This window comes from Columba livia, chromosome 10 (genome assembly GCF_036013475.1).
Source record: "Columba livia isolate bColLiv1 breed racing homer chromosome 10, bColLiv1.pat.W.v2, whole genome shotgun sequence".
NCBI lineage: Eukaryota > Metazoa > Chordata > Aves > Columbiformes > Columbidae > Columba > Columba livia.
This window is the reverse complement of record NC_088611.1, coordinates 1,758,784-1,786,711: the sequence shown is the minus strand read 5'-3', so window position 1 is coordinate 1,786,711 and position 27,928 is coordinate 1,758,784. Positions and strand designations below refer to the sequence as shown.

Below are 27,928 nucleotides of genomic sequence, written 5' to 3'. Positions count from 1 at the left end.
ACTGTGGCATTTGTTAGAATAGTGACCTGCCGATGATGATCACAGAGTGCTAAACAATAATAGTGTAACTAGGCTATTTTGTTGATTTGTTTTTCCAAAGTCAATTAATTGGTTTTGAAATCATATAGGAAATATTGGTGAAATTAATTGTATTGGATGTTCGTACGGTTCTCTTGTAGGAAGTTATTTTATGATGTCAAGGGTTTAGATTGCGGGGTGACAATCAAACCCTGGCAGATGTATTGTTAACCTCCTCTCCTCCCCCCCTTCCCCATTTTGCCTCTCCCTCTCCCCCCTTCCCACTCAGCACAGGCGATCGGGAGGGAAAGAAGGACAGAGAGGAGAGAGTTGGAAACATTAAAAATGTTTTACTAATGCTACTGATAAAATAGAGAAAATAATACAAAATATACAAAACCAATCTTGAAAGTCTCAGCAACTGCAGAGCCGGCACCCGAAGTCCTGGACTGGACTCTGCAGCCAACCGGAGCTGGATTCAGTCTGTCACTGGCCTCAGTTCACAGGGACAACTCGCAAGGTCCTCTCCTAATGTCCCATAAGGAAAAGGGAAAAAAGGGACGAGATCCTCGTGATCTCCCACTTTTATATGAAGTATTCACGTGGATGGGATGTTATACACAGTTGGGTCAGTTTTTGGTCACCTGTTTCTCGTTGCCCCTCTGGCGAGATGTCCATCCACGCTTATCAATAACTTCCCATTCCATTGCTGTGTTCACCAAAACATGTATCTGGTTCTCCAGGAAAACGAAGCTAACATGAAGCTTTAGCTGACAGGCAATTCACTAAAAGAGAAACTTGTTTTTTAACAAGGACATATGAACAGTGTTGAGTAATATTGGGACAGAGGCAAAATGGAATTGTTGTTCTGCTTTCTCTCAGTGGTGTACTGCTAGGAGGAGGTCATATGGAGATTTTAGTGTCTAGAGGGTTATTTAGGTGTTTATAACTTGTTTGAGCTTTGATACCAAACGGAGGAAACGTAAAAAAAAAAAAAAAAGTCAAATTAGCTTTTTTATGCCTAAGTTTTAGATTAGCCAAACCTGTGTAATTTCCATCAGTGTCTCGGGAACAGTAAGCTGTGAAACAGCACAACATCAGCAAGTACATGAGCAGTCGTAGGCAGCATTGGCATTACTGCGAGCCGAGGAAGCAAGATTGCCCGGATTTTCCTCCTTTCCTTGCTGAGCGGTGGCAGTGTGTGTTAGATCATTGAGAGCCAGGCTGAGCACAGAAACTGTTGGCTTCTGCAGGTGTGGACGACGGCGAGGATATCCCACGAGAAATGCTGATCGGGATTTATGAGCGAATCCGCAAACGGGAACTGAAGACAAATGAGGATCATGTATCCCAAGTCCAGAAGGTGGAAAAACTTATAGTAGGAAAGAAACCGGTAAGTTCACTTTGCACTGCCTGTCAGTTACTAAGGAGATGGAGCACAATGTACAGTGTAGAACAACACAGAAGTGTGTTGCTTACAAGTATAAATAGGTTGATAAATGGCAAAAGACAGAAACTGTCAAGATAATAATTTGCTATAAGGTTGGTTTTAGTTTTGGAGTATTCACAGTGCAGTGATGATACGAGTCAAACTCTTTTCTGTATGTGAAGCTTTACAATTCTGAATGTTCAGTTCTCGTGCTTGTTTCAAAAGAATTGAAGTGTTTTATTAAGGTGATGTTGTAGAGAATTGTATTTCAACATTTACGGTATCAGTTATGGCTCCATAATTTCCAGGACTAATAGAGAATCTCTGCTCACGTCAGCGTCGTTCTCAGCGTGGCAGCTGGCCCTGAGGACTGGTGTTTGGAAGGGGAGATTGTGTCACATTGGCTCAGAACTCACCTGGAAATCAGATCCCAGGGGTTCCAGTGCTGGGTTTCACCATCCAAAGATGCCTCTTGCTTTGCTATGGAAAAAATCCTGAAATACTCTGCAGTATAAATTCAACTTCAAAGCATCTGTTGGAAAAGGAGAGAGAAAAGCGAGGCCACAGCATTTTAAAGCAGAGTGAACACAGAGATATTAAGACCAATATTTTACCTGCTAATGGTGATATCTAATGAAGAGAGGGACGATAGATCGTCAGCCTTCTTGAATTCAAGTCCTAGAGTCACGTTCTGAAAATCTTCATGTTAGTAGTCCCCCAGGCAGCCCGCAACAGAGCCAAAAAACCCCTAGACTTGCATGGTTTTGAAGTCCTACACCAGTTTTTTGTCAGCTCTGGGGAACTTTACTGCAGCGGGGACTGGTGGGTTGGGGATCTTTTATTAAGAAAAAGGGCCTGGATCTCAGGATTCTCCCTATTACTTTTAAAGAGCTTTGAATTATAATGTCGACTCACACAAGCCTCACTGTGGCGAGCAGAGGGGAAGAGAATAAGGGACCACAAAGCAAATTTTCCTTAATAAAAGCTTTTACATATTATTGAGGAGAAGGGAAATAAATATTCTAAAATCAGTATCACTTATGCTTTCATATGAAACTTATTTTCTGTAATTGTTTGAGGATTTAGGTTTATATATAGGCTTCTGTGGGAGACAACTCTTTTTTTCATGGTTCTTTTTTTATTCACACATGTGGCAATTCAAATCCTTAAACTAATCCCGACCTTGTAAATTAAATGGGATTAAGAAAACAATGCCCTCAATGGAGCCCTGGGCTCAAGGATTCTTCTGTTGAGGGACTTTTTAACTGTGTGAAAGAAAATATAGGAAACAGCCAACAGTCTTTATTGATAGAAATATTTGTTTTTACTTTATAGGCATTTAGCCATAGTAAGACCGTGCCGTATTTACTTGCTATGATACAGTACTGTGTTTCTCTGAAGTTTAACGAACTTGTATGTGTCTTTCTACTGTAGATTGGATCTCTGCATCATGGACTTGGTTGTGTAGGTATTTCTCTCATACTCCTTCAAAATTTATAGTCATTTTAATGGGCAGCATTTTCTTAAACTGGCAATAATGTATTCCGTTACATTTTAACCTTTAAAAATATTTGGCTTCTTTCAAGCAAAATTTTCCTATTGTTTTAGTAATAACTCTCCAAAGTATAAAGGTTTCCTTAAAAATCTATTTCCCAGAGACTGCTTCATTTATTGCCAAGAGTTTTCTAGACCTTTTAGAAGTACACATTGTATGCATTACAAAAGTTACTATCACTGTAGAAACTAGCCAGTGAAGAATAAACAAATAAGTAAAATGACAGGTGCACCCTTCCAGCTGGGCCCTGGTGTGTTTGCTCTTTCTGGTCCATTCAGTATTGAATCTAGAAAGATATTGCCAGTTAATTTAACAGTTCTCTTCTGGAAGGTAGATGAACATAGAAAATATGATTCCAGATTTAAGCTATTGGCGTATTCAAAAATAATCCTAAAGCTATTCTCCTAATGCAGTATTCCACTTTAATTTCATGATAATATTATTGCTAGTAGTTTTGAGCAAAGAAACGACCTCATAGCAAAGTAGTGCCCATAGTGCACTGAAATCTGATTACCTTATACAGATTTGACCTTAATCATTTTTTCCTCAATTCTAACTTTAGCATCTTACTTGTGACAAACCAGAGAAGCAACTTCAGACTTTCCTTTGGTTTTTCAGTCTTTTGTTTCTTGCTTTTTCTGTGTAAACAGTTAAAATCATGCAAAACTGGCTTCATATTGCAAAGTGAAGTCGTTGTTTCCTGTCTAGCAGTGCCACTGGACTGCAAAAGCAAACGGAAAGGCGTGACCTTTCTGAAATACGGTGGGAGGCAATCGGGGCAGCTCACGTGTTGCTCCGAGCCAAAACACAGTCTGGAGATCAGTTCCACCACCAGAGCGCACTGGGCTTGTCCGCGAGTTCAGCGTGACTGCCCGTGGGGGTTGTGGTCTCACTGGAGCAAACCTCGGACTGCCCAGTGCTGGGGAAACGGGAGGTAGGAGAGAATGAGAACACGGCCCACGTACTCCTGCCGCTGTCCACTGAGAGCCCATGGAAGCGGTTCAAGTTACCCACATTGCCTGAAAATAGAAACCAGGGATTTCTCCAGCATTCTTCAACACTCTGTCTCCTTTAGAACATCTCAGATTTTGTCTTAAACACCTTCTCCTTGCAAGCTGAGGGAAGGCAATTAAGCTAATGCTATAGATAAATGCTATTAGCGTTTTATCTGTTATTAGTATAGTCATCATTGGATTTGGGGGAAAAACTGGAAGCTCACCAAATGACTTGATAACCAACCAGGAACAAGGGCAGATGGTGAATCCAAAACTCTTTTCCCCTCTTTTTCCTTCTTTTTTTTCCTTCGCCCACCCTGTCTCCTGCAGAGGAAGCAGCAGCATGGAGAGTCTTTGGCTGTTTTACTCTGCCTAGTGAATCTTAGAATTCTCATGCAGAATCAGGAATCATAAATAAATGTAATACATAAATGAAATATGTCTAGTTAACAAAGAATATGCTATGCTTCCAGTCTTTAAAGGTTTTCTTTTAATACTGTTGACATGATCTCATCGTATGTATTTGAAAGAAAGGCAGCCTCACTGGCTTGGAAAGAGCAGCTTCAGAGGTAGCTTCAGCAGACATTTCAGATAAGAAAATGGAAAATTATTCTCGGTTGTCTTGCTGGCATGAGAAAATCAGCCAGCCTGAAAACACGTTTACTTTTTCCAATGCCACCATTTCCTTGGTGTTGGAGAATTATCAGTTTGCATTAACTCAGTGGCTGACAAAACGTAATCTACAACATCAGTGTATTCATCTCACAAAAGCTAAAGTCAGCATCTTGGTGGCTGCGCTGGACTCTCTCCAGCAGTTCCCTGTCCTGCTGGAACTGAGGGGCCACAACTGGACACAATGTTCCAGGTGTGGTCTCCCCAGGGCAGAGCAGAGGGGCAGGAGAACCTCTCTGACCTACTGACCACCCCCTTCTAACCCACCCCAGGTACCATTGGCTTCCTGGCCACAAGGGCCCAGTGCTGGCTCATGGTCACCCTGCTGTCCCCAGGACCCCCAGGTCCCTTTCCCCTACGCTGCTCTCTAATAGGTCATTCCCCAACTTGCACTGGAACCTGGGGTTGTTCCTGCCCAGATTCAAGACTCTGCACTTGCCCTTGTTCTATTTCATTAAGTTTTTCCCCGCCCAGCTCTCCAGCCTGTCCAGGTCTCTGATGGCAGCACAGCTTCCAGTGTCAGCCACTCCTCCCAGCTCGGTGTCATCAGCAAACTTGCTGACAGTCACTCTGTTCCCTCGTCCAAATCATTGATGAATATATTGAATAATACCGGCCCCAGCACTGCCCCCTGAGGCACTGCACTGGATACAGGCCTCAACTGGACTCTGCCCATTGACCACGACTCTCTGGCTTCTTCTCTTCAGCCAGTTCACAGTCCACCTCACTACCCGCTCATCCAGACCGCACTCCCTCAGTTTAGCTGTGAGGATGCTGTGGGAGACTGTGTCAAATGCCTTACTCAAGTCAAGGTAGATCACATCCACCGCTCTGCCATCATCCATCCATCTGTTTTGTTATGTCCTCGTAAAAGTCAATGAGGTTGGTCAAGCATGACTTCCCCTTGGTGAAGCCGTGTTGACTGCCCCTAATGACCCTCTTATCCCTGATATGCCTTGAGATGGCACCAAGGAGAAGTCGTTCCATCACATTCCCAGAGATGGAGGTGAGGCTGACCAGTCTACAGTTACCTGGGTCCTCCTTCTTGCCCCTTTTGAAGACTGGAGTGACATTTGCTTTCCTCCAGTCCTCAGGCACCTCTTCTGTTTCCCAAGACTTGGCAAAGAGGATGGATCCCCAGTAAAACTTTCATTGGCACCCATGTACAGGAAGGCAAGCTGGTAGTGAATATTTTCTAGCAGAATTTTGATGAAGTTTGAACGTCAGGCAGGGTTGTGCCATATAAATATTTTCTTATTGTTGGTCCTTTGATGAAAAATTCTAATGGGCTTAGAGGTAAAAATATTTGAAGTATTCAAAAAAAGACTCTGGATATGAAAGATGCACTTTCGTGGCTAAATATTGTTATATTCATCAAGAACTTTTGTATGATTATAGGTCCTCTCTCTACCCCACCGGAGGCTTGTTTGCTACTGTAGGCTGTTCGAAGTTCCAGATCCAAATAAACCTCAGAAGCTCGGATTGCACCAGCGAGAAATATTTTTATTTAATGATCTTCTTGTGGTAGGTACTTGCAGGTGGATAGTCTGCCTGTCTCTGTTCAAATCAGTGTCAACTGAGTGCAGGAGCATTCCTAAAAATAATACCTATTACCTGTTACTCTCTGTGCTTCAACAATCTTGGGATGATTTGGATTTAAATTTTCTTAATTTTCCTTATTATATATAATTTGCTTTTAAAATGAAACCTTTATTTGATTTCTACACTCTAGTGTAAGAAAGTAGTTTGATATAATAGCTTTTCCTGTAAAGAGCAAAAAATACCTCCAGTTTACCCATTTTCCTAATGGATAAATGGAGACATTTTTAGTTCTGGGAATAATGAATTCAAGTTACTTGTGGAAAAATAAAAATAGCACTCTGTATTCTCCACATGTTGTATGAACCAGACATGTTTATTAGTTGAAGTAGGAATAAGATACGTTGAAATACATTTGATAGTTGACTTTAATTTAGTGTGCATTTGATTTGACCCAGTCTTTTGAAAACCAGACATACAAACCTGTTGCAATTACTTGGTCGATTTACTCTTAAAAACAGGAAAATTCATTGCATTCTATTTGGAATGTATTTAGTCATTACTTGAGAACTAAGAACTAACCTAAATATTTCATGCTTTTTTTACAAAAAAGACACGCTTTAGATGCACATTTTTGTTGTATGTAATTTTTACGTATCTTCAGACCTTAAAACCAGGAAGCAAATTAAAAAAATTAATCTTTGTGATTGTGAGTATAAGCTCCTAGTTGTAAATGTGAACTCAGGCATAAAATGACGGAACATTGTCGTCTTCAGGCTGCAAGTTTTTCTGTTATTATTATTACTTACTCAGATCTCAGTGGTTTCATCAAACTATTTGGGGAGTAATACAGACCCAATTTGTCAGTTCTGGTAAAACCAAAGAACGGTTGCGTTCACAGTTGAGGAGAACCTCCAAAGTGATGCGAAGCAGCAAGATGTTACTGCAATTGTAGCCAAAAGGGAAGGTTTGCACAGCTGCGGAGCTTTGATTGAGAGCGATGCCTCGACTTGGCAGGTCCCACAGCACAGAAGAGAACGAACATTGTGGGGAGGGCTCCGTGGGCACGTCCTGCCAGCGGTCAGAGTGCAAGGAGAAAGGGGGAAGGAGAGTGCAGTAGCAGCTCAGTTTGTTAAAAAGGGACAGTTTTTAAACATATTTACATTTTGGTAGCATGTACACAATGAAACAACAGTAATAACAAAGTCAGTAAATAAGATTTCTCCGTCTGTACAGTAATTGTATTTTAGATTGATGCAGTTGTTTTATTTTCTTTCTGGAATGTCAAGAAGTAAAGCTCTGGAGAGCGGAGAACATAAAGGCTTTGTAGCTAGACAAAATATTGAACCTTCAACCTTGTTTCTTCAGTAGTAGTAGGTTATATATATCAGTTGCTTAAAAAAAAATTACAAGTTCATCTTTTCTGGTAGATCGTAGCTTTCTTTGGCATAAAATGTTTCCTCGTGTGCTAATTCTTAAGAACAATAATTTTCTGCAAATACATATGGTAAAAGGGATATTTAACTTCATTTATTTGGTAACTTTCAGGTGACCAAGATTTTTCAAAAGAAGAAGAACTCAGTCACATACAGTTTCCGACAGTCCTTCTCCCTCTATGGAATGCAAGTTCTTCTTTTTGAGAACCAGTGTAAGTCTTTCCTCTCTTTCTAGATGACCATTTTACTTAGAAATAAAATGAAATAAGAACTTGTGTGAGTGAAAGGGATGGACAGAACTTCTTTCCAAATTGAGGAATAACTTAGCCCTCAAGTTTAAAACAAGATGGTTGAAACAGCAAGACTGCTGTTACTTTTTTGGTTGTAGTTCGAAGCCAAAGCGAGCCAAATGTGTTGTTTGTGAATGCTCTCAAATAACAGAATGTTTGTAAAGAAACAAACACGCCTGGAAGGCAGGAGGGCTCTGCAGGGGGATCTGGATAGACTGGAAAAATGGGCTGATTCCAATGGGCTGAAGTTCAACAAGGCCAAGTGCCGGGTCCTGCGCTTTGGCCACAACAACCCCCTGCAGCGCTACAGGCTGGGCACAGAGTGGCTGGAGAGCAGTCAGGCAGAAAGGGACCTGGGGGACTAATGGACAGGAAGCTCAACATGAGCCAACAGTGTGCCCAGGTGGCCAAGAAGGCCAGTGGTATCCTGTCCTGTATCCAAACTAGCGTGGTCAGCAGGACAAGGGCAGTGATCCTTCCCCTGTACTCTGCATTGGGGAGGCCACACCTGGAGTATTGTGTTCAGTTCTGAGCCCCTCAGGTCAGGAAAGAGATTGAAGTGCTGGAGCGGGTCCAGAGAAGAGCAACAAGACTGGGGAAGGGACTTGAACACAAGCCCTATGGGGAGAGGCTGAGGGAGCTGGGCTTGGTTAGTCTGGAGAAGAGGAGGCTTAGAGGTGAGCTCAGCACTCTCTAGAACTACCTGAAGGGCAGTTCTAGCCAGGTGGGGATTGGGCTCTTCTCCCAGGCAGTCAGCAATAGGACAAGGGGGCATGGGCTTAGACTTACATTTAGGCTGGAGACTAGAAAGCAATTCTTCGCAGAGAGAGTGGTCAGGCATTGGAATGGCTGCCCAGGGAGGTGCTGGACTCACCGGCCCTGGAGGTTTTTAAACTGAGATTGGACATGGCACTTAGTGCCATCATCTAGTCAACGGACTAGAGTTGGACCAAGGGTTGGACTCGATGATCTCTGAGGTCTTTTCCAACCCAGTCGATTCTGTGACTCTGTGATTCTGTTATCGCTGTCTCTCAGCTGAAACTGAATGTATGATAATAAATAATGACTCTTATAGTGATGTGTTAAATTCAAACCCCTATTTATTTTTCTGATTTATAAATAACTTTGTGCCTAGGTAATGTATACTCGTTCAAATATAAATACAAAGCAGAGAGTCTGGGTTAAAGTTCGTGTTTTCTCACACCTTTTGTTTGTGTCAGTTGTTATCTACATCAATCCAATATTCTTTTTATCTTTAATACTTGTCAAGCTTAGTCTTAGCAGACAACAACCCAACAAAATAATCTAGTTTGCTAATGCTCCTGCAGTTTTTAAGCCCAGAGACTGCATCAGAAATACATAGGCGAGCACAGCTGGTTGTGTGGCACAGAGGGAGACAGTCTGGTTGACCTGACTTAATGGTTTGGCAACCAAACCTTGACCTTCAGGATGACTTGGTTACAAGTCAGTGTGACATTCAGTAGTTTTTGTGCTTTCCTGTTGTGGAAAGTTCTCAGTGTTTGCTTGTCCTTGAGAATGTGCTCCAATGCTCAGCTCACTCACAAGCAGTCGCTGCTACTGAGTCAAAGCATCTGGAGATTTCAAAAGGGAGGATTTTGCGGAGCTTACAGCAGCGATGTATCCTACAGATTGTTTATATGCATACACGTTCATTCTCTCTCTCTTGTGCACACAGTATAAGATACAAAATGTATTTTTTAGAGATGAAAGCCAAATATTTCTATTCTGGATTCTACTAAAATAGAAGAATATATAATTCCTCTGATGTCAAGTTAAATAAATTTTTAAATAATAAAAATCACATAAGCAGGTTAAGTAGAAACACTATTCAAGTAGACATAAAAATATCTATAGAGGAACTAGGAGCAAAAGGTTGGATTTGTCCCAGTGAACTGGAGGCGTTTTAACAGAGACACTGGAGCAGACCTAGCTGGGCTCCTGAGGTGGATTCACTGTGGTGAGCTGGTTGTATTTCTGATATTGGTGCCTGTCAGGTGGAACGCAGTATTTTCCAGTTGGGAAGGAGAAATATTCTTCCTCTCTGGTTTGTAAAATTCCTATTCTTGGTGTCCCCTGTTCCCAGCAAGCTCGGGGGGGTTTTGGGCAGAGCCATCACGCCATTCAGTACATGCGTGTGCAGCAGCTGCCACAATCAGCTGCTTTCCAGTGAGTAACACTGAGTGTCACTTGAGCAGAAGCAACAAAAATATTGGTCTGACTGCTGGTGAGGTTGAACAGAATGTTCACATTGGTGATAGAAGAATTGACTTCTAACGACAGAAGTAAATTGCACTGAGGGATGGATGAGCTCCAAAAGGGAGAGTAATGTCATGTGTCTAGTAAATAAAAAGACCATAAGGGAAGTATATTTTACATTTTCAGTCAAAATCTTGCAGATGCCCGTAATATGGGCCAAAGAGGAAAAAAAAAACCCACCAAAGCCACCCATTTTAATTCCTCAGTGTATAATTTAACAGATAATTTTACCTTTTTTTTTTTTTTTTAACAAAGAAAAAATGAAAGTAGGATGTCTAGGGAACACAACCTAATAGGAAATACTAGAAGCTGTACATGCTAGTGTGTTCGTCTTCCTGCAAACATTACATTAAATGTATAAGGCAGTTTCTGGTACTTGAGATGTATTCAAGTAATCTTTACTCAGCAAAACTTTGATCACAGTTGAGTAAGGGGCAGGGGCATCTGCTCCATGACAAAATTCCATGCCTGCAGACTTTTGTTTTGCTGAGTTTGTTTCCTATACCGGGAATATGGTAATATTAGTAAAAGGCCTTCAGTTGTGGGTGGGGGGTTTTGTTTTGTAAAAAGAAAAGTAATTGGAATAACCAGAGCTTAGTTTTTCTTGACTCTTTCTTCTAGATTATCCCAATGGTATCCGGCTCACGTCAGCTGTTCCAGGAGCAGATATCAAAGTACTAATAAATTTCAATGCACCAAATCCTCAGGACAGGAAGAAGTTTACAGATGATTTGAGGGAATCCATTGCAGAGGTTCAAGAAATGGAAAAGCACAGAATAGAGTGTAAGTACAAAGGTACATACAGTAGAGCATTTTCAAGCTAATCACATCTTGAGGATGTGTATAATCTATTGGAACTTTTCAAAGTTCAAAATGATGTGAGCTTTTTTTCATGGCTTTGACTCTAGAAAGAGATAAAGAACAGTGACGTCTGAAGGCCCAGCCGAGTTCATTGACTATTACTTACTGCAGTACAGCTGCAGTGGCAATTTAGCCTGGACAAACCGCAAATAGCGGTGGCCAAAGGAGAGATGGGTTTGTAATTCGTAGTATAAATTCCAGGAAGAATTTTAGGGATAATTTACATTACTCTGAAATTCTCGGCGATGGCTGTTCAAATAAGTTTCTTCTTCATTTCTGTGTTCATATTCCTGTATTCTCTCTATTAGGTTGCCATAGTACAAATTGATGTATTTTGCTGGATGTTACGTGAACGTCTAAACATAGAATGTTATCTTCTGTGTTTGCGAAAGAGGAATAGCCTTCCATCCTGTATATTGTAGTGTAAAGCTGTTAGTACAAGGTTGAAATTCCTTTCTGGCATTTAACAGTGTCAAAACGAACCCTTATCTATTATTCACAATAGGGGACCACATACAGAAATTGTGACGTTCCCACCTCAAGAAATACAAATTGCAAATGGCTTCTCTTTATTTCAGCCGAGCTAGAGAAGCAGAAGGGAGTGGTGCGTCCCAGCATGTCGCAGTGCTCCAGTTTGAAAAAGGATTCCGGCAACGGGACGCTGAGCCGCGCGTGCCTGGACGACAGCTACGCCAGCGGCGAGGGGCTGAAGCGCAGCGCGCTGAGCAGCTCCCTGCGGGACCTGTCGGAAGCAGGTAAGCGCAGACACGGCCCCGCTCGCCCTGGGCGGGCACAGCGAGGCGTGCTGAAACCACAGCCGTTCTGAACAGCTCCTCTTTGGTAGTTCGTGCTTAATTTCTGTTTGTTTTTTACCCTTGTTCTATGAAGCAACCACTGTTTGAAAGCATTTAAAGCATTGTAGATTGCTATATATACTTTTAAAGGAGAGTGAAGACAGAGGAGAAATCGTAAGTGTTCTATGAAAAGAAGGTTGACTTGTGCTAGGTGTAACCCACTTAGTGTTCCTTTCTTTTTTTTCGTCCCCTTTGCTTCTTCCCCTTCATACAATAGGCTTAGAGAGAAAAGAAAAGAAAAGAAAAGAAACTGGTCTCTGTGTAATGACCGCTTTCTGTGTATTTTGTGCTCAAGCGTACCTGTGTTACCACATTGATGAATGAAATTGAGTGAAGCCCTGCTAAATTCTGCCTAGAGCCATGTCGTTCAGATACAGTGTGTCCCTGATGCTCTTTTATTGCTTTGTAACTCAAGATATAGTTCCCAGTTCCTGCAAAAGAGGTTGTTGTGAAATACTATTGCCAATTATAAGGAAGCCCTAGTAGAAAAGAATACTGATATCCCACAAAACCACTGATGTGCCTTAGAGATTTATTAACCAATTAATATTGCTAAAGACTGGAAAGGAGTGGTGGTGTGATTTTTTAGCCAAAGAAAAGCCAGGGGATGTTTGGTACATTTTTATTCTATGGTTTGCCTCGGTAATACGCAACTGGCACACCCATATAGTACAGGCTACCACGGGTAGTAACCTTGTCGTTCAGTGTTAGATGGGATTCCGGTCATTTGCAAGAAGTCATATCTGAACACCATGCCCACTATCCAGAAAGAACTTTTGGGGATAGTAGAAACTATATTTTTTTTAATTATTATTTTTTTAGTTCACAGTCTGTGTTACACACTCTGATTTGTTCTTTAATTGCAGTGGTGCTTTGCAGTATAGTCATAATTTCAATACTGTGTATATCTTTGGTAGTAGACACTACATGTCTTTTTCCTTTTTTAACTGAAGAAGAGCTTTTTGCTATGCTGCAATAATAAAACTGATGTAAACTGGAATTATAGCCTGTGTTTTGTGGGTATATGTATGTGCATACAAATATGTAAAAGCGAGCTCTTTCAATTATTTTATTCTCTGTTTAGGCTTTCATACTCCATTCATAGGCCCATTTGCTTCATTAAAAAGACCTAGTGCCTTGATCCAAAATCAGGCTGAAGTTGAATATCGGTGCTTGTTTGGCTTCAATGGATTTTAGATCAAGGCACTAGTCTTCCCCACTATCATATCTCCGAGCTGAGGACACTTCCATCATAATTGTTGTTTTGTTTTTATTTCATGACAATGAGAACTAGCATATTGTCGAATATGTGAGTTCAGTGATTATCTGTGCCCAGAAATGTGATTTCTCATTATTTTTTTTCATCCCATGGGAAATTTTCATCCCTGACTTTCAAACATTGCCATATATTTAATTTCATGTTATGGATTTTATGCAATAAACAAGTATTTCTAATCATGAGAACATTTCACATTTCAACAGGGCATGCCTACAGTTGGCATGCTTATTACTAAAAACAACTTTTGTCCATAATAAAAAGTAGAAATCACTCACGGACTGCAGGGTTTATCAATGAGTTTGTTAAACCCAACTAAACTTAATTTTAACTTTAACAAGTTGAGAATTATGGAGAGTTTCTGTTTGCTCTTGTGCAGTGCAACTGACCTGAGAAATTACATACCTGTTATTTGCTTTGTTATTCGGTGTCATTTTAATGAGATTGTACGTCTTTCTCTGCCTTTTCTCAGTGAATAGCTTGCATGTGAGGCTGCTTTTGTTTTAATATAGGCCAGATGATCCATAGAAAGACAAATCTCTTTCCGTTAGCGAGACACTGCGGCTCTCCAAGAGTACGGAGTTAGGTTGCCTCAGCTCTTCTGTTTGTGGTTGAAACGGGATCAAAGTGAGGAGAAGCAGGAGCAGCAGGACTGTGTGTGGCTGTGTGTCTTTCTGTAGGAAAAGCATGATAGAAGTGGACGCTCAAAGAGTTCCTTTCTGCATTTGAACAGAAATAAATCCAGTAAACAGGAGAAAATTGCCTGGTTGCCTATTTATGCAGCAAGGCAGATAATTGTCCAATGAACATTGCGAAAACCAGTTGAAAATTTTGAAATGTTTATTCAGTGAGGGGGAAACCTGATTGAACAGCATTTTGGTTGCACGGTATATGCCAAAACTATTTAAGAAAACAGTGTCTTACTGTCTACCAGATATCTCAGTAGTAAATGGTGCCTGTGGAAAGTGACTTTAAAGTTCTCTCTTGGAAAAGTGTGATGACTCATAAGCTTCTTAGATCTGATTCTCCCCTGAATGATTCTGACTCCTGAGCTGTAAAGCCTGAGGAAAGGGAAGATTTCTCTGTCAGGAAACAAAGTCGGGAATCGCTTTCTGACGTTGTGCTTCCATGCATTTCCCACAATAGCTTGAATCAGAATTGCAAAATGGATGTGCATGAGGCTCTCGTGGTTTAAAGATAGCGTTGTTCATTGTGGATTGGCAGATACATAAAATTATTAGAAGACAGACAAATTTTAATGTAGTTAAGCTGAGTTTTACCGGTTCAGATAGAATTCTGGACCTTTCACCACTTACTCCGTATACAATGATGTGATAAGTAGGTTTACAGAAAGGCGTGCAGTCGGTCGTGGCCATTAGCGGGTGGGCAGAAGGATTTGGTGGCTGAAGCAGAGCATGGGGACCAGACTGGGTGTGTTTCTGATTCTGGATCTCTCCGATTTCTTGATGGATTTTAGGCTTAGTCTGCAATCCAGTGACCTGGAGTTGCTGGGGACCCAGCGTTTTCACACTGAGTTTAGGGGTGAGCACCTGTGGAGATCCCGCTTTATTCCCCCCCATCTTTAGCCTGGAAAGTGGAAATAAGATTTACACACTGCACTGGTTTAAAAATCGTAGTTTTATGGGTTTCCCCAGTAATACACAACTGGCATGCCCGTGTAATATTGGAATCCGCACAGAAGTGCAGGATGGTATAATGGTTACCATGTAAGTTGTGCTTGTCTCGTAATCCCCTAAGCTATCTCAAAACAATCACAGACCAGTAGAGACCTTTGGAAAAAAAAGGCCGAAACAAAACCATACAGTAGTTCCAGAATTAAAATAATGCTATTTGTATATTGCATATAATCTCAGTCGTCACCTTTAACTTTTTAAATGCTTCTACCTTCCAAAAAAAGCTGCTTTTATTTCTTCCTTCACAATTTCATCATGTGGTTTTTTGTTTTTTTTTTTAATTTCCTATATCCCAAAATGTGATGAAAAAGACTGTGGAACTTCTCAGCATTGTAATCACCTTAAAAAGACCCTGAGTTCATGCAATGACAGCCCCCCCTTAATCTGCTGAATCCATCTGTGCTGGGATGGGCAGTCCCTGGGCTCTCTCTGATGCAGGCAGGGTAGCAACAGTAATGGGTATGATAGAATTTCCTGCTTTTTAAAAATAAACCAGATTTGTATGAATCAAGTCTTTTGTGACAGGCGTATGTTAATATCAAACTGTTTTACGAGTATGTTGTACCAAGACACCCCACACTGTAAGTAAATGCTGTTGTATGGACAACTTTTCTGTCTTATGGAAAAGACAGAGTTTTCCAGTTTTGTCCCCAAAACCAACGTGAAAATAGGAAGGTTACACAGAGTCTTTTCACCCTGGAAAGTGGTGTCTCTAGAGTAACAATTAGAGCATATTTAGATAATTTTGAGCAAGTCAGGTTGGATAAGAGCTGTAAGCTCAGTAACCAGATGGTTACAGATCCTGCTGCAGTTGGGAGTATCAGTTTTGCAGCCTTTGGAGGCCAATACAACATGTAAGAGCTGCTACATTAGTTTGCTTTAGTGAAACCTCTATTTAGTACTATTTCCAAACTTTTTGCCCCAGACATACAAAGCCAGCTCGTAATCCAGAGTTTAGATATCAGTGTAACTCACAGGGTTTCAAGAAATAGAGGGTAGCAGTGAGAAGTATTTACACTTAATGTAATGATCTGCACAGCTGTGAGATCAGTTTCTGCAAGGTAGAGTGGATTTTTATGAATGAAACTCTGTATTTTTTTTTGGAATATTTAATTTTGTAAAAAATATTTTGGCCATTTACTATTTCTGCTATAAATTTGGAATATTCTTAGTCCTATATGATGCATGTACATCTATGGGACATATTTTAGTTCTGTAAGTATAAGATGATTTCTGACAAAGAATATTCCTATCTAACATCAGTGAATTGTTGGAATGAATCAGAAAAGATAACTGAAATTTAATTTTATAAAAATAAATTTAAAACCACTCTTACATCCTTAAAAATTCCAAGTAGATCAGAGTAGATTGAGCAAAACTGGTCTTCAGATTTGATAAATACCACTGTGGTTTATATCACAGCCATTAATTATTATGTGAGTACTGAGCTGTGCTTACATACAGTTCTGGTCGAGAGTCACCATTTGGATGCTCTAGGGAAACCTTTTTGAGAGGGGAGAGCAGAGAACAGTGTCGCATAAACACACCTTGGCAGGTTTCCTTAACAGCATTCATGTCGTGCTGTAGGCCAATATAGAATTAGGTTCCATTTGTTTTTAAGAAACTAAACTAAGCGCTTTTAATTGTGACAGTGCCTATCTCAGGGAAATTAAAGGCATTTTAAGTAGGACTTTGTGTTTGGTCTTGGCTTTGCTAGTACTAATTTTCCCCGAAGTTATTCTAAGCAAAAATCTGTCTCTGTCCATAAATCCTGTGTGTGTACCATGTTCATAGTTACTTTATTAGAGACTTTGCCGTATGCAAAAGGCATTAGATTTTCCTGTTTTCCCTCATTTTTGGCCACATGTAATGACTTGTGGCAACTGTCAGCCTTATCTGCGATATTGGCTGCTAAGTTAAGAGATGGCAATCTTCCTTTGTGTTCTTGTATTGGCAAGCAAGAGTTGTGTGTTAATCAGCACTAATCCCGTTAGCAAAGCAGAAATATATCAAAGCCTGACCAGCAGTAAAAATAAGAGATTATCAAACCCAGTTTTTCTTGGGGGGTTCGTAAGACAGTACAGTCATGGTTTTGATGAGGCCAAAACTGCGGCAAGAGGTGAACCGCCAAACTTTTGATGAAGAGCCTCTCTAGGGGAATTGTTCAAAATTGCAACAAATTTAACAAGCTGAACAAAACACCTTGACCACAAACACCTTCCCCTCAATTTAATGTCGACATAGAGCGTTTTGTACTGGACAGTAACTCTCGGTGATAAAGACAGAGCAAGAAATGTTCCAGTAATCTAAGCAGAACTGTAGCTCTCAAGAGAAACTTGGGTTGCAGGGCAGCATCCCATGGCCAACCAGGTCACAGTTCTGCTTATGGATCCCGTAGGTGGTATTTTTAGATGACACCGATCTCATAAGATTTAGGGATAGTCTAAATTGGTGTATGAGAGGATATGTCAAGAAGCAAGGGTGAAGCTCCCAGCAATCACTGTTGTGTCCCACTTACCAACCGGTCCCAAAGTGCTTCTCTTTAGCTCTGATACCAGTTGCCTTTTGGGCTTCTGAAGGTTCAGCGATGCTGAAACCTTCACGTTCCTCTGCAGTTCACCCGTGCCAGGGCTGGATTCTGAAGGCAGCGATGTGCCAGTGCAGGGTGGAGATCGGCTTTGATATTTGGCCTTGGAGGAAGCATGGCCAAAATTTAGGGTTCTGAAAACATGCAGATTTTAGAGAAGCTTTGAGAACCTGACCGCTCTTCAAAGGTTAGCTTTGTTTATACAAAGTGTTTGGAAACATTGCACAGCAATTTTCAAGAAGCTATCCTTGCAAAAACATCTATTTCCACCGCAGCCATACGCTATTTTCCTTTCTGTGAAATGAGAGAGAAAATCTGGGATCCCGTGTCCTATATATAGCTGCTGACATACTCTGGCTCTTCAGGCGAACTGGCGAGTGTTTCGTGGGTAGTTCTAGGCAAATGTCTGGCAATTGGAGAATGTTGGAGAACAAATCCGTCATACTTAAAGATAAAGCACTGCACAGCTAAACAAACAAAACCTAGCCATAATGTCAAGACAGATTCCAGATGTACTGATAAAAAATTAAGTTTAGTTTTTTCAAACCTCATGAAAGAAGATAATATGAAATCCACTGAGGTTCAAAACGGAAAATGAAATGCTGAAACTGATGCCCCTCGCCGATCCCCCACACTGAAGTTCAGAATACGCCAATATTTTGTATTTAAATTAATACCACCCCACAAATATATATGTATGTATGTTACCAGTCTTTAAAGAAAGAAACTTCATAGACAATTAGATTCCAGGAAATTGGACAATTTAAAATTGTTGCGGGTCAACACCATAACCATACAACTAAATATAGATACTACAAGTCATGTACTTTAAGGGTTGTACAAATTAAAAAAAATCACACCCCGCTAATGCTAGTTGGATTCACAACAACAATACCTCTTAAACATTAGTCAGGTACAGCAACTTTATCTATATTAACGAATGGCCTTAGAAGTCGCGGTTTCTGCCGTAGTAGCTGCTGTCCCGGTGCGGTGCCATGTCCCCCGCAGCCCCTCTAGTTGTGTGTAGAGCCCCCGCTAGCGACGCAGGGCCAGCAGCTGTTCTTCACCCGGGTCTTGTCTCAGTCTCTAATCTCTGGTGTTGCATGTCCTGGGCAGGCAAGCGTGGGCGACGCAGCAGTGCAGGATCGCTAGACAGCAATATGGAAGTAAGTAGGAAGTTCCTGATGTCTAGCTGGATGTGATGATGTGCATTTCAAACCTTTCTTTTATATACATATTTTTTTGCTCTTTTTTCTTCTAACATATAACCTGCCTGCCTCGAATAAAATGCATGCCTAGGCTACTCACTCCGTATTCTTCCAGCTTAAAAAGCACTGACAGCTTGTTCTAGACCAATGCCATTTTTGGTTTGAGCTAACCTTGTTCCCTTTGTTCCTGCAAGCATGGTTCAATGAATATGATGTGTCCTTTTGCCACCATTTCAGTCTGGTCCCAGCTTAAAAGCCCACTTGCTCTTTGTTACCAAGTACACTGTTCTTGCTGTTTGGTATTTAGCTACAACTATTGACTTTCATGCTCAACCATTCCCATTGCTTATTTTCAAGTTAAATTGCTAAATGTCTGCAGTCATGACACCATGGAATTGCACAGATGGGGCATGGGAGGAAAAAATTCTTCAGATAGGTGAATTCAATGTGGATTTCATGAGATTTCATTCATCTTCAAACCATTTATATATATACTGTTCATGTCTCTGAATTCAGCTTGCAGATTTTTTTCTCTTTTTTTGTTTTTCCTCCTTTTTTGTTTTCTTTTGTGTTTGCTTTAGGTAGATTGCAGTTTAAATCTAGCACACTTTGCTAAGTACTGTCGTGTCCATAAGTCTTTTTAAAGCATACAAAACCCAGAAATTAAACACACCATTCCAGGCCAAATAAGGTTGGACCGCAGGTCAGAAGAACACAATCACATAGAAATCTTAGTGGCAAAAATGGTGTGGTTCCATTTAACACATAAATCAGAGGTAGGTTTGAGAAGCAGCACTGTGGCATATAGTAGTGGAAAAACCACTATTCAAAAAAAGTTTAAAATACCGTTTTGAAATCTGAATTGTAACTGTAATATTTGCTGCTGTGTGTTTAACTATTTAGGTTGAATTTAATGTAGTTTGATTTTTTGTTGTAAAAAGTCTAGTATGGTATTTTTTACAGTACTTTAAAATGTATTTTTCCTTTAAAAACACACTCCTAAGTCTTACGTTACTCTTCATTAAAGTCATAGCATCTGCTATTAAAGTACTGAGAGAAAAAACACCTAATGCTTAAAATATCCCAGAAAGGGCATGAATGCCTCATTGGCAACTTAGAGAAGGTGGAAATACATTTTTTCCTAGAACTCTTAACGTAGTCCACCCATGTGAACACTGAAGGAGGAGTTGTGGGTCAGTGTGAACTTTTCCTCTTAAACATTTTAAGATTTTTTTAATTTTTATTTCTATTAATTTCTTTTTAGGGGTCCATCATTAGCAGTCCTCACATGCGCCGAAGAGCTACATCAACCCGAGAGTGTCCATCTCGCCCTCACCAGACTATGCCTAACTCCTCCTCACTCCTAGGTTCCTTATTTGGTAGTAAAAGGGGAAAGCCACCTTCCCAAGGCCATCCACCATCCGGCTCATCCCAGCAGGCTCCGCACCCCCCAGCAATCCCCCACCAGCAGCACCCCCAGCACCCCCCCGCCATGCACCACGCAGGGCCGGCCGAGGGGCAGGCGCCGCACGCCCACCACGCGCAGTACTGCCACCTGCAGAACCCGCCGCCCTACCACCACCACCACCACTACCACCCGCCCCAGCACCTCCAGCACCCGCACCAGTACCACCAGCACGTGCCCCACGCCCAGCACGCACCCTACGTGCCGCACGGCCACGCGCAGCACGGCCACGCTCCCCACGCGCCCCCGGCCCACGCGGCTCATGCCCCACACGCCCAGCACCACCACGGGCCCCCGCCGCCCCCCGCCACCTCCGCCAGCACTAAGCCCAAACACAGCGGCATCAGCACAATAGTCTAGAGCGGCCCGGCCCTCCTCAGAGCTGTAGTTTTCAACCACGTTACAAAGGCACTTACAGGAAGCAACAAATCGTAGCGTCAGTTTTTACCTAGACAGACAATTTAATGGAGTCGCGTGAGCTTACAGGCTTGCTGTCACCGAATAAAATAATTCAAGTTAGCACACTCAATACTGGTTTTACTTACCCACTCGACAGACACCATCTGGTTAGCTCTTATTTCCAAACTGCCTTGTAAACATGCTGCTTGCTGAATATGAGTAAAGCTACCTTTCACACCAAATCCCTCCACAGTTCTACCTGCATCATCAAAACTTAGTCTATGCGAAAAGGAAAAAAGTGATACAGAACCAAGTGTCGCATTCTTGCTCTTTTGTTGTCAATGGGCAAAAAAAAAAAGTAGACCTGATATGGTTGATGAAAGTACATAAGTAAACTTTATATAATATAAATATATACATATAAATATATATATATATACTGTATAGTTAACATTTGTGCTTGGAAAGCAATTTTTTCAGTCCACAAAACTAGCAATATAGACCTTACAAGGAATTCCACTTACTTGATAGGACAGTATAATAGATGAATAGTATGTGAAAGAGTAGACCAAAAATATTAAAGGTTAGAAACAAATTTCAGACATTTCAGTATTTTCATTCAAAGTCCTCTGGACTTGCTAAAGATTTCTAAGCAATCATTACTAAATGTGCCAAGTAACATAGCATTTAAATGTTGTAGTCAAATACTGCTTTGTATAAATCCTTATTTTATTAACACGATAGTATCATACGTAATCAGTATTATAACTGCTCTGCTATTTCAGGTAAGCAAACTCGTTAAGATGCAGTAATTATACCGTAGCAATGTAGGATGGCCATTTACCAGCAGCTGGTCACACAAATTCTTAGACACTTTAAAGGCTGTGATAACTGTGAACTTACATGATCCACATTTCTTTTGTATGCGTACGACTTAACGAACACACATGAAGAGTTCCAACGGGTGCATGTATACACTGCAAAAACATTCATCTCAAACATGAAAATGGCAAACTTCCATCTTTCTCAGCTACTTTGTTTCCTGTTCACCATGATTTCTCATTTTTACCCCCGATGAAGCTGAATTCTAGTCAGAGTGTTTCCAGGTGGAAGTGCTCTAAAACTCGAAGGTTTGTTTTAGAATTTAGTATAGGGTTTTTATATAAATATCTATTTTAAAAAATGTAATTCCATGTAGCCATGTGCTAGCAACAAAGTGGCTTCACCATTTTTACTCATCACATTTGTTAGTTTGACAGTACCCAGCACTCAGCAGGCTGAGTTGATGCTCAAACCCTCACTTTCATAGTCCAGTTAGTTGCAAGACATCACATGAAAACAGGCTGTGCTGTTGTTGCTTATGTGTTGTAATCAAACCATTTGCAAATTTATATACGATTTTTATCCCCAAATCCTGTACAAAGTTATACATGGCGCCTACTTTGTAGTTTCAGCATTTTGAGCCACTGCAAGGACTTTACACCTAAACAGTAGAGACAAAGGAATCACAACTGCAAAACTGTACCAGCCTAAAGGCAAACCTTGAAGAGGATGAGCAAAAAGTTCCATGTGAGATGGGTAAAACTAATAAATAATAACCACCAGTCGATTTTCTATTTAGCAGTAATACCTTTGTCAGGAGTAATGGCCTGAGAACAAGAGGGTGACTTTTGGTATTGGCTCGCTCATGGCATCTCTAATATTGGGGGGGACGGGGAAGAGGTTGAGTCTTTTTTTCCCTTTCATACCATTGATATCACAATACCAGCAAAACTGCGAACTGAGCACTTTGTTAACCTCCACAGAGAGCAAATACAGCAATCTAGAGTTTAGCCTTTTGTTTAGAGCTGTCCACGTTTGTTTCACACATGTGCAATATGTTTTCCCCTTCTGCTCCTTCTCCTCTAAATTATCCTCACGAAAAGAAAATAAAATTCGTAATGACGTTATTCTTTTTGAAGTATCACTCATGGTATTCTAAATTCTGCGGCTTACCTCAAGAGGGCTCCTCGGGGTGCCCTGAGGCTCTGTTCCTTGCAGTTTAAAAAAATATATACTGTTCTTATAAGGGAAAGTAGAACTGTCTGCATGTCATCTAATGTTATTAGTGTGAGGCTACACTCTACATATTGTATATTTGCAAAATATATCAGTGTTACTGTTGATATTAGTTGAAGTAAAGTGATAACATATTTCAATATGTAGACTTTTCTTCATACATCTGTACCAATAGTAGAGTCTAACTGTAATCTATAGGTTGTTCCAGAAAAGATAAAGAACCATTCAGGTATAAACATCTTTCAGAAACCGCATCTTTTAATTAAAACGGAGGTAAGAGTGCTCCTCTGCCCTGAGTGATGGAGCCTGTACTTGTTTCAGATGCAGAGTTATAATGTAAGTAACGTTGCTTGCGTATGGAATACAGAATATGCGGTAGCAGTGGAGGGGAAAATCTGACTCTAGCTGCATTAATTACAAACAAAGATGTTAAATCTCCCAGATTTGCATTTGCTTTATGTTTAAAAACCCCTTTCATTCATTTAAATTAGGGTTACATGTAACTATTCTAAACTTACGCAGTAAGCCACATTTTAATGCTGGACCGCTGATTTTCCACGTGCAATCAGTTACATATTCAGGAGACGTCACAAACGTGCATGCAAAAAGAACACGTACACGCGATGTGTGCACGCGTTTGTGCCTGCCCTCCAGGCGCGTTAAGTCGCGTGTGTAAAATCACAGGTCATTTTGAGGCTACTTGAAACAAAACTGGTCAAATAAGAGCACAGTATTTGTAAACTCGTATTAGTTTCAGTCAACGAGGAGAAACTGTGGACTTGATTTCTTTTCTGTTTTTTTAGACTCTGTGTTTGTACGTACTTTAAACAAACAAATGTGTCTTCGTGTCAGCGTAACTCTTGCGTAAAACTTGGCTGCTTGCTTCGGGTTGTCGTGTAACCTCTCAGACTCCGTCCCTGACTGACAATTGCTTTGAGCAGTGTGGGTCATGCCTAGAGTAGGAAGTTGATAGTACTTGAGCACTGCGGGTGCAGGAGTAAAATGAAGAGGGTTTTTTCTCAAATGCATTTGCCAATTACAAACTGGTACAGAACTGCATAGAGTGACCGTGTTTCTCTTTTCCCATAAACGATGTGGCAAAGTAGTAATGCTGATTGGAAAAAAATGAAAGGGAAACGTAAGGAATGAAGGTGTGGCAACAAAAATCTTTTCTGGGACAACAATCAATTATATATATTTGGGATTTTTATTTTTTTAAGTTAAGAATGAAATGTAAAACAATGTAAAAACAACAAAGAAACCAGTTCATCCTAATATAATGTGCGTCTTGTATTGCTAAAGAAAAAAACCCAAGTCTGACATACAGTGTAGAATGATTTTCCCATCATGTACTGCATGCAGCAGAAGCCTCTTGTTTCTTGCTAAAATGAGCTGAAAGACAGTCAGCAGATATTTAAACAATCTCTAGGTGTTGACTTGCTGTTCCATATGAAGCTGTGTGTTTTCTGCAGTTAAGCATGCATTTTGCTGTTCCGTTGTAAAATACCATCGCACTTCTTGCCTGCAAAATGGATTCTTGTGTATATATTTAAAAGAAAAGTGGAACCAATAACAAGATTAAATTTGGAAAAGAGAGAAGGGGGTGGTGAAAATGGGACCAGTAGGGGGAATAGATCATTCTCTAAATTGTACATAGTGTGTAAATTAGTATTACTATAAGTCTGCAGTCACTTTGAGGTTGCCTGTCTCCTGCTAGGAACTTAAATCAGCTTTGAGTTGTATTAAACTGTTAGAATTAGGTCTTGAATGCAGACTCTTAAAGACTTCAAAAAACATTATGCTTACAAGAAGCTTCTGTTCTGGGGAGGCTTGAGACCCCTTTTGTAACTATGGGGAAGAAAGGAGTGCTTTCATTTTAATATGCATTCTGTTTGTAAGTAGTAACAGACCCTATTGATGTAAAACTATAACTGTGATCATGTGGAGAAATCAAATAAATCGTTTAAAACTCTTTGTTTCTCATTTTCTGTAATCCAAGAACTTCAACTCTTCAGACTTGGAAGAAATTCCTTCCAATGGTATCCTGGCCCTGCTCGGGCAATGGGATTTCTGCTGCTCCAAAGGGGCCAAGAGTTCAGTCTTTGTCTTAAATTAAAGATAAGTTGGTGGAAACGGTGGTTGGTGCTGTGGAGGCTGGGATCCCCTCTCCAGTAGGTTTTGATTGGTGGTACGGTAAAGAGCAATCAATAAAAGACCTAGATCTGCGAACAATGCGAGGTAACACTGAAGAGGCTTTTTGGTGTACTGTTTGTCAGAGCATTCTAATATTGAAAAAAACCAACAACAGTAACTAGATTTTGAATCTTCTTAAACATGAGGTGTCGGGCACGTTCAGCTGCAGCCGTTCATCCTCCGGCTGTGCCGGTGCCGCAGGATGGCTCGTCGGTGTCGGATGGAGCGTGGAGAGGAGCCGCGGTGCTGCGGAACCACCCAAACCCAGTAAGTGACGCCACCGCACAAGGATTGGCCCTTGTACCTCTATTGGTTTGTTGTGCGTCTTAATTTATGCCACAGAAGGATCACTACACGGGCACATTTGTCACATGGGGCCTTCACAACATGTGATGTTACGCTCCTGCCGTTATTTTAGAGAATAACCTGTGGCGTACTCAGCTGTGTTGGTTCTGTGCATTTCCTGCATTCCCAGGGGATTACAGCGTGTGTGTAAAGCCTGCTAAAACTAACGCTTAGCTCAATTCAAACTAAATCCTGTGTTTGCTTGTTTTTTCCATGAATTTTAGGAGATTCTTGAATGATTTTGCGGGAGTAGTCAACTATGACCTATTTCTGAATGGCTGTATTTTCAGGATGTACATCTTGGTCAATGATTTTTTGCTGGGTAAGTATCCATCCATTTATCACTAGGTGCTTCCTGGCAGCCGTACAGCCCATGGGAAGGTAACCGATGCCTCACAGAAACCTGCTGCTACTGCAAACAGAAGAATTTGCAGTGAAGTTCTTTACTGGTACTTCTATCCCTGTTTTAGAACTTACGATTTTAAGAATATTGATGCACCTACATTTTGCGGAGGCTGAGGGCCTTTCTTTAACTCTGAAGAACCCGTAAATTTTGTTATAAATCTGTTTTATGCTTTGCTGGGCTTTTTTCCCATTCCATTTTAAAAGTAGGACCTAAATAACATGTCTAAATGCTGCTGCTTCCTACCTAAACTAAGACTCAGTTGAAATCATTTATGGCGTGGCACTACTGAAGAAAAATAAATAGCCAAAGGAACCTCAGCAGCAGCTGTGGTTTGTGTGGTAGATTTGTACTAGTGGCAGTAATGCAAGTAACTGAATTTTAAAAAAATTAAATGTAGCTTAATTGTGTGATAGTCTAATAGCTCACAGTTGTTGATGGGGGTTTTTACTTTTTAATATCCTTATTTGAGATGTTCATCTTAACGGAGTTGCATGTTGCCTTCTTGCTGAGGATGCGCAATCTTACCCTAGCATTAAGAAAAAGGTCAAGGTTTTCTGTCATCAGTTGCTACTGAAAACCACATATTTTGCAACTCAGGTGTTTGGAAACTTTTCCTGAACTCTGTCCTGTTTGTGCATTTTAGATGTTTGTGTGCGTGTATCAATACGCACAATAATTGCAGGAATGAATTGCCATGCGATAACAAGACACTTGCAGCTCCTCCAGTCAGCACACTTCAAGAGGGGCTTACTTTCTAGCTATTTTCCCTATTACTTAGTTGTAATAAAGAAGTGCAGTATTGAAAAGACAGGGAAATGAACTAAAGAACCTCATAGGTTTTACTTCAGAAATACGTTTTATCTGTATCTCTCTTCAGGTTTTTGTTGACTTAAAACCTCATTAATTCTGTTTAACATTTCTTTTTTTCCAGTTGGCCATAACGATTGATTTGCATTCAGGAGTTTCATAAAAACAGGTGTAGTATCATTTTGCCAGGTATTTATTTGGAGTATATATAATAGTAATAGTTTTGTGATGTCTTCTTCATCAGCTACAACCTGGACCCTGAGTATTTTTTAATGTCTTGCACGGTATCGCAGGTGCTGCAGAACATCTTCCACTCACTATTGCTTATCCCTCAGCTTTTCAGACTGAGCTCGAAACATTAAGACCCCTTCTAGGTTCTTCTTTACACTCAAACGGTCACAAGGAATCAGAATTAGGATGCTGTTAGGATTGTGTAACATTTCATATTTCAGCAGGCGTATGTACTGACAAACGTATTTGCATAAGATGAACAAGGTACTTACAGAAACATGCCGTAATAAATCTTCATGGGTATGATAACTGCATTACGTGCGCCTTTTTCAAAAGGGTTTTTAGCCTATTTACTAGCCTCTTAGTGATTTCCACTGCTATGTTTTGTTGATATAAAATTCCTAGAGGAGAATATAGCACAGCTGACTTGAACGAACTATTAAAATATACAAATGATGGGAAAATGCTTCATTTTAGGTGTATTTTTAGTATGTATTCTTTTTGTTTCCTATTATTTCAAAAATTAAAGCCAAATCCTGTGTTACTTGGCAAAACTAAATTGACTGCAGGATGAGGCTGATCATGAATGCTAGAAAATGCTTCAATGAAGATCTCTGCTTGAAGGACTTCCTAAGCTAATTAAGATTTAAATGGCAGTTGTGTGGGTGATGCTCACTTGGAACCGCTACTTTTTTCAGCTGGTTAGATTTATTATTTTTACCATATGTATAAATGAATATTTTTAAGGATAAAATGTTATCTTTAAAATCCCCTCTATTTAGCATTTTTGCAATAACTGAGACGTGAAATTAGCATCATGGTTCACAAGGCACAGCTCAAACAAATCACACAAGCATACAATTTGTCAGCTCCGTTGTAAAATGACATACACAACTTCAGCTTGCTTTTATTTCTTCGTATTCAGGCCTAGTGATTTAAACAGGTATATATTATGAGCATGGAAAAGATGATCTGTCTTTAGGAAGCTGAATAAGGTAAGTTCCTTCTAATGCAAATGAAGTGTTGGGCACGCATCGTGAAAAATGCTTTCTCTCTACAGCTTCTCGTTTCTGCTACAAGATAATGCATTAGCAAGTGTTTGACAAAGAAATGGCCTTTAGGTTTTTGTCTAGGGAAATGGAAAAAGCAAGGACTGTGCAGCTGGAAATTAAAGCAGCTGAGCATTTTCTCCTCCATAAGCTCACCATATGCTCTTGACTGATTACTGTTTTCATTTTACTGGCTAATATTCCTTCATATTTATCTCCAACAACAGAGAAGGACATTTTTATTTAATGATTCATCCTCTATATTGTCTTCTCCATCTTTCTGG

At 40.5% G+C, this 27,928-nt stretch overlaps 1 protein-coding gene across 19 annotated transcripts in view; it reads left to right on the top strand.

Moving 5' to 3' along the window:
- IQSEC1 (IQ motif and Sec7 domain ArfGEF 1) overlaps positions 1-24,585 on the top strand; it is a 322,136-nt gene extending 297,551 nt beyond the window's left edge. For 9 of the 19 annotated variants that reach the window (XM_065074856.1, XM_065074860.1, XM_065074861.1 and 6 more), the window contains 8 exons: positions 1,272-1,411; positions 2,882-2,911; positions 6,068-6,193; positions 7,757-7,856; positions 10,833-11,006; positions 11,651-11,827; positions 18,600-18,649; positions 19,956-24,585. In XM_065074856.1, coding sequence (XP_064930928.1) covers positions 1,272-1,411; positions 2,882-2,911; positions 6,068-6,193; positions 7,757-7,856; positions 10,833-11,006; positions 11,651-11,827; positions 18,600-18,649; positions 19,956-20,516 — 1,358 coding nt within the window. In that variant the 3' untranslated portion in view covers positions 20,517-24,585. The remainder of the gene's footprint in view (positions 1-1,271; positions 1,412-2,881; positions 2,912-6,067; positions 6,194-7,756; positions 7,857-10,832; positions 11,007-11,650; positions 11,828-18,599; positions 18,650-19,955) is intronic. The other 10 variants (XM_065074857.1, XM_065074863.1, XM_065074867.1 and 7 more) reach the window with 6 other exon arrangements.
- Positions 24,586-27,928: the final 3,343 nt, after the last annotated feature.